General features: G+C 61.2%; 2 protein-coding genes across 3 annotated transcripts; both read right to left on the bottom strand.

Annotated features, from left to right (window-relative positions):
• Positions 1–255: 255 nt before the first annotated feature.
• Positions 256–1,515, bottom strand: LOC116962297 (C-C motif chemokine 3-like). Its single transcript, XM_042791584.1, has 3 exons — positions 951–1,515; positions 520–628; positions 256–349 (listed from the first exon to the last, which is right to left on the bottom strand). Exons 1-3 carry the CDS (start codon positions 1,021–1,023, stop codon positions 256–258), a joined length of 276 nt encoding a protein of 91 aa, XP_042647518.1. The 5' UTR covers positions 1,024–1,515.
• Positions 1,516–2,155: 640 nt separating this feature from the next.
• Positions 2,156–4,536, bottom strand: LOC122153340 (G2/M phase-specific E3 ubiquitin-protein ligase-like). Of its 2 annotated transcripts, none has more exons than XM_042791578.1 (5): positions 3,967–4,536; positions 3,689–3,780; positions 2,781–2,942; positions 2,549–2,655; positions 2,156–2,423 (listed from the first exon to the last, which is right to left on the bottom strand). In XM_042791578.1, the coding sequence occupies exons 1-5, from the start codon at positions 4,280–4,282 to the stop codon at positions 2,303–2,305; spliced, it is 798 nt and encodes a 265-aa protein (XP_042647512.1). In that variant the 5' UTR covers positions 4,283–4,536; the 3' UTR covers positions 2,156–2,302. The 2 variants fall into 2 exon arrangements, with proteins under 2 accessions (XP_042647512.1, XP_042647513.1); XM_042791579.1 differs by having other exon boundaries at positions 2,781–2,927; positions 3,967–4,535.
• Positions 4,537–6,031: the final 1,495 nt, after the last annotated feature.

Below are 6,031 nucleotides of genomic sequence, written 5' to 3'. Positions count from 1 at the left end.
TTAGGCATCAAGACTTCTGACACTCCATTAACAGACACATTTATATAGTTTAAATTATTTTGATATAGTTTAAATTATTTTTGTACTTTCCTTTTTCTTAGTAAAAAATATTTAATTTAACTTAAATAAGTTAAAGAGAATACATTTTCCTGCTGAAGAAGGTTGCAGCTGAAGTCCTGTCTTGTGTGCCCGGGGCTGGGCACCAGGCTCGCCAGGGGAAGCAGCGGGGCCATCGTGGTTGGCCACAGGGAATGGTCAGTTATTCTGAGGCTGGAAGTGCTTGAGGTGTGCCTTCACCCAGGGCACCTGGGGGTCTGCGCACAGCTCCTTCTTCTTCTTGGTGACCAGGCTGCCAGGAGAAAACCCATGTTCATGCGCTCGGCCAGGGCAGCAGGGTGCCTATGCTGGGTCCTGCCTGCAGCACCCTTGGGTATCTGTGTCCCCGTCCCCCTCCCAGCCACCCTTGGGACATAGCCCTTGCCGTTGCAGCCCGTGCCCCCAGCAGCGGTGGGTACTTACATCACCCCTGGCTGGGTGCAGCTGCTGCTGGTGGTGTAGATGGATGCGATGAGAGCCCGCGGGACAGGGCGTTGCTGGTAGCTGAAGCAGCAGGATGTGGGGACGCCGTCTGATGGCAGAGAGACAGATAGACAACCTTCATGAGACCCCTGGTTATAACACAGGCTCTGGCCCCAACAGCTCTTGGCGTTCCCCAGAGATTTGACATTTACCATTCCCTGTCTCATGTCATATTCCCCGGCCATGGCCCCCCTGGAGACCCCTGGCCCCCAGCCCGAGTCCCAGCACTGGCGCTGGTCTCCTGCTGCCAGCCCTGCCCACAGCCACCAGGGTCCCCGCTGACAGGGATGGGTCACCCCGCCTGCCCCGGCAGCTCCCGTGGAGCGATGGCACCCCCAGCCCCGGGGAGGATGCGGCAATGTCAGACTCACCAAGATGTCCCTCGGACAGGGAGCAGGAGGCCACGAGGAAGAGAGTGATGAGGGCAGCCGTGGGGACCTTCATGGTGCTGTGGGGGCCGAGGGATCCGCAAGCAGGGCTGGAGCTGGGGTCTGCAAAGCTCACTGCACGATGCTCAGCCCCAGTGTTGATGCTCTCCTTTTATTCCTGGCTGCTGGGTGGGCACAGTGTTTCAAGGAAAGATAATGAGTGCATCATACCAGGGAAATTATGTCATGATCCCCAAGTTTTGCTGAGCTTGAGAAGGCAAGGAAACCGCAGAAGGGGAAGAGCTGGCCATGTGGCTGTAACTTTCAGATTCCATTTGGGTGCCCAGTGCAGACTGGCCAGAGCTCAATCCCCCACAACACTGATCCTGCCACTTCTGCGGGGATGCCACCAGCCATGAGCCGGGCTGGGGCATGAAGCTCCATGTCCAGAGCCCCAGCGGCAATGCCATGCAGGGAGCTGTGAAGCAACCGCAGCAAGTTCCAGGCAGGGATTTGCTTTGCAACAGCCCCAGCACCATCACTGGTTTGCTGTTCTGCGGACAGAGAGCCCAGCCCACCTCAGAGGTACTTACATCACCCCTGGCTGGGTGCAGCTGCTGCTGGTGGTGTAGATGGATGCGATGAGAGCCCGCGGGACAGGGACCCTGGTGGCTGTGGGCAGGGCTGACTGACCGTACGTATGCACCGATGGCATCTGTTGAGTGTTGGGAAGTCTTTTTTGAGGGCCCTGGACTAGTCAACCTCAGGTGAAGTGTCGGGATGCAGGGTGCTGCGCAAGGTTCCCTGCACTGGAGGGGCTGGAGTCTGGTCCGGTGTCAAGGGAGGGAGATGATGAGCACCTTGTGCAAGCCCACCTCACTCTTCCTCCCTCCCTCTCTCCCCAGAACACAGCCCTGTCCATGTCCCCACGTCCTGCGTGGCTGTGGTGGCAGGTGACACTGGGGACTCTGTCACCCCGCTGCACCCCTCTCCAGCGTCCATGCCTCTGCAGTCGCTGCAGTCCCAGGAGACGGCATCATCTTCCCCCAGGGCAGAGCAGAGCTGGTGGGTTCCTTGTGAGGCACAGGATGTGCAGAGTAGAAGTCTCCAGGGCCTGGGGGAGCAACAGGACCCACTGTCACCAAAGGCCCCCGAGCTGTGTGTGGGGTGCCAGCCCCGGCGCTGTGCTGAGCCCACGTCCACCCCTGCTCCCGCCGGCAGCTGGGGCTGAGCTGCTGGCACTCACCCTGCCGTGCCGTGCCCATATCCCAGGGAAGCTCCATCCCTGCCCAGAGGAGGAGACGAAGGCATCGCCATCTCCTCGCTGGGGCTGCGGGGACCGCAGCCACCGGCACTCACCCATTCACCTCCACATGCTCGCGTCCCTCTGGGCACAGGCACTGGTTGGCATCACAGGAGCTGTGCCGCAAGTAATGGCCTGCAAAGGCCCCATCCTCCTCCTCCCAGGCAGCATCCCTGCGGGAGCGGGGGAGCGCTCACCCTGGGGCCGTGGGGGACACCCCGGCGGCACCCGCGCAGGCAGGAGGGCTCAGCTGGAGCATCGCGGAGGGGGAGGCGGCAGCGGGAGGGAGGGCACTGACCTGTCAGGGATCCGGATGCCCAGGTGAAACATCTCTGCCAGGAATTGCTCCCTGTTGCGGCACAGCGGGCAGCAAAAGTAGTGAAAGCCAGAGCGCAGCGCCTGTCCCTGGGGCAGAGGTGGCATCAGCATCAGCACCCGGGGGTCCGGTTCACCGCCCTGGAGCTGGGCGACGCGACAACAGGGTGACAGCAGGGGGGATCGCTCCAGGGGCCGGGGGCGATGCCACCTACCTGGATGCAGCCGCGGTGGAACCAGGCGCTGGCGCAGGCGGGACACACCAGGGTGTCGTAGCAGGGGCGCTCCGCCACCCCCTCCTGGCAGATGAGGCAGAGGGTCTGGTCCTGCTGCACCGCCCGCACCCGCTGCACCGGCCGGTGCTTCCAGCAAAAAGACCTGGAGGATGGAGGGGACAGCTTGGCTCCGGGCCCGGACCCCGGCACCAGCCCCGGCCCCGCCCCGACCCCGCGTGGCAGCCATACTCACTTGAACTCCCCGAACAACTGGGAGACGCAGCCCCGCTTGCTGCCGCAGGGGAAGTGGAAGATGCGGCAGGCAGCGCCGGGCCCGGCAGCGCCGGCCCGGCAGGTGACCGAGGCGCCCGGCAGCTGGCAGATGTGGCACCGTCTGGGGACGGCAGGAAGGACAACGGTGTCAGCGCCACAGGCCCCAGGGAGCCCCGCCGCGTTCTGTGGGGCCGCCCGGCTGGTGACACCGGGCCCCTGATAGATAAGGATGCCCCCCGTACCCTCCAGATCCCCCCCCTGCCGCAGGAACGGGCCTTTTTGCGTCATGGGGTATCTGACTTGGGGGTTGCTTGCAGCCGGCTGCCAGAGCAGCGCTGGGGGCTGGGTGGGTGGCTGCTGGCGTGTGCAGTGCCAGGCACGGGGCGTGGGGACACGGTGGGGACACATGGGGACAAGGCCTCACTTTCTGTGCCACCCGCTTCAGCTCCTGGCGGATATCAGGGAAGAGGAAGCCGTAGAAACCCTGTTTGTTGGCCCCTCTCTGCATCAGCCCGCTGGCGTGGTAATGCAAGGGGGTTTTGAAAAGAGGGTGAGTGCCAGGGGCTGCCGGCGGTGCGGGGCTGGGGACCGGAGGGTGTCGGGGACTGGGGGGGTGTCGAGCCCCAGGGACTCACCAGGCAGTTCTCGTGGACGCAGAGCCCACCCTTTTGGCACAGCTGGCCAACCATGTCGGCATCACAGTTGTCCTGCCGGCACAGCCCGCACACTGCCGGGGGACAGAGGCACCGTCACCCCCAGCAGCACGCCGCGGAGCCAGGTGGGGGTAATGCTGGGAGCGGGGATGGGGGAGAGGCCGGAGCACCCTGGGACGCTGCGGGGGCCTGTGGCAGCACAGCCGGGCACCGGCCAAAATCCCCTCTGGCCGGTGCCCGGGGGGAAGCTCTGCACTCACCTCTCTCCTTGGAGATGGGACATCTCCTTTTGCGCTTGGGAGGAGCACAGGAGGGTCTTGCCTGCTCCTCCGGCAGCGCTGGGGGACACTGCTCTGTTGGGCATTCTGACATCCTGCGGCGCCGCGACCTCAGCTCCATGGCCGCAAGTGGCTGCCACGAAGCAGCTGGCTGGGCCTGGGGACCTCGCTCTGGTCGGAGACCGTCCTTGTCCTCCAGTGCCCGTGGCAAACACACCACGGAGCCGGGGGCAGTGGCGTGGGGGTATTTATACAGGCCAGGGTGTTTCGTGCGTGCCCGGTCACAAACACGGTCCATCCAGCACGTGCGCAGCCGGGTCACAGATGTTGCCGTGGATGCTGCTGCTCCGGCCTCCCCGTGCTCACTGGAAACACGCCCCAAAGCATTTGTGTTTTCAATTTCTTCTTGTCTTTAAGGAAGGGATTGACTCAAGTGACAGGCCTGGTATGGTCCAATTTCCTTAAGGCGATTGCCATCCCCATTGCTGCTGCGGTGGGTGGGTGGGCTTTAGGGACTGCGGGAGGGTTTTCCCCGTGAGACAGGGTGATTCCTGGGGACCTGGAGCTCCCCAGTGCGAGCAGGCTCACCCCCACGGGTGCTCATCTGCAGGGTCTGGCCGGGCCTGGACAGCGCTAAACCTCCAAGCATCTCTCCTCCTGCAGCCGCCCCTCTTTAGCCCCTGGATCCATCTGGGGAAAAAACCATAGCAACCCCCCCATACCCTCCCCAAACCCTCCAAAGCCAACCCTTTCTCCTGTTGCCAGCCTGCGCCTGCCTTTCTGCCTGCCTCAATCCGTATCCCAGTGGGCGGGCAGCTGCTCAGGGCATCCTTAAACCCCACAACCAGGACGGGGCTGCTGCTTCATGGGGGGGAGCTGAGCTGGGGGCATCAGCCTTGGCCCTTCGGGTTTCCCTGCCGTCTCAGGAGCTCCTGGTTATTCCTGGGCCCCTGTGGGGACACCAAGCCCTGACGTGACCCTGCTTTTCTCCCACGGGATTTACTTCCTCTCACTCCAGCTGCAGGCCAGAACAGGGTAGTTTATGAAACCCATCGAGGGTTCTGCGGTAGTGTGGAGAGGGTGACCCAGCATCGCCCCCCCTCCCATGGCTCAGCCAGCAAGATGTCTCTTTGGCCCGTCTCTTCCAATTTCAGCTCAAGGGGACTGCTTTTTCCTTCTGTGAACTGCCCAGTAAGAGCATAGATACTTTTGGCCCAGCACATAACAAGCTGGCACATCTTGCTTTGCTTTTAGGACCAAGCCTGGAGTCATGACAACCACTGGCCCTTTACTGTCCTTTTCAGAGAAGGCTCCTTCCTGCGGGCTCCTCAGCCTAATCCTGCTGGGTGTAATTCTGCATGAAGAAGCCTTCTCCTCCCAGGAGAGCTATCGCTTCTGATTCCAAGTGCTGCTCTGGTGTGAAAACTACTTTTTACCCCAGGCTCAATGCCTCAGAGCAGTCCCAGGGGTTGGCTCCCCTGTGTGCCCAGAGCCCCTCCAAACAGCCGATGCTTCTACCTCTGAAAATGCCTTGGAGGAAGATGGAAAGGAGTCCAAAGAGTGCAGAGAACTGGAAATAACACCACATAGCTGAGTCTTGCATCTGGGCCTGTCTTTTGTCCATAGACCTATGGGAAAACTGTTTGAGCTGTGATTTTTGCCACCAAGGACTCATCACAGCTGTCCCCATGCCAGGACTGTGTCTCCACCATACTCCCCATCACAAGTGCAGCAGGCTGGGACCTACTGTGGTTTAAGCCCAGCCTGCAACTAAACACCAGGCGCCTGCTCACTCCTCCCCTGGCCTCCGGTGGGATGGGGAAGAGAATTGGAAGAAAAAGGTAAAACCCCATGGGTTGAGACAGAAACAGTTTAATGGGACGACACAAGGAGAGAAGAAACAATATTAACAACAATACTAATAAAAGAATAAGTGAAGCAAGTGACGCACTATACAGTTGCCCACCACCCAGATCCTTCCTCTGCCCGGCCAGCTCAGCCGGTTTATATACTGAGCATGACGTCATATGGTATTGAATATCCCCTT

This window comes from Tyto alba, unplaced genomic scaffold (genome assembly GCF_018691265.1).
Source record: "Tyto alba isolate M040663 unplaced genomic scaffold, T.alba_DEE_v4.0 Super-Scaffold_19, whole genome shotgun sequence".
Taxonomy (NCBI): Eukaryota; Metazoa; Chordata; class Aves; order Strigiformes; family Tytonidae; genus Tyto; species Tyto alba.
Note: the sequence above shows the minus strand (reverse complement) of the source record. Positions and strands in the feature narration are given on the sequence as shown.

What these genes read in the sequence shown, in the direction of transcription:
- LOC116962297 (XM_042791584.1), bottom strand. Translation starts at nt 1,023, where the DNA reads ATGAAGGTCCCCACGGCTGCCCTCATCACTCTCTTCCTCGTGGCCTCC. An exon ending in CCTGTCCGAGGGACATCTTG is followed by an intron (nt 629 to 950) that starts GTGAGTCTGACA and finishes CTCTGCCATCAG; the next exon opens with ACGGCGTCCCCACATCCTGC. An exon ending in TGCACCCAGCCAGGGGTGAT is followed by an intron (nt 350 to 519) that starts GTAAGTACCCAC and finishes TTCTCCTGGCAG; the next exon opens with CCTGGTCACCAAGAAGAAGA.
- LOC122153340 (XM_042791578.1), bottom strand. Translation starts at nt 4,282, where the DNA reads ATGGACCGTGTTTGTGACCGGGCACGCACGAAACACCCTGGCCTGTAT. An exon ending in TCCCATCTCCAAGGAGAGAG is followed by an intron (nt 3,781 to 3,966) that starts GTGAGTGCAGAG and finishes GTCCCCCGGCAG; the next exon opens with TGTGCGGGCTGTGCCGGCAG. An exon ending in TCCACCGCGGCTGCATCCAG is followed by an intron (nt 2,656 to 2,780) that starts GTAGGTGGCATC and finishes CCTCTGCCCCAG; the next exon opens with GGACAGGCGCTGCGCTCTGG.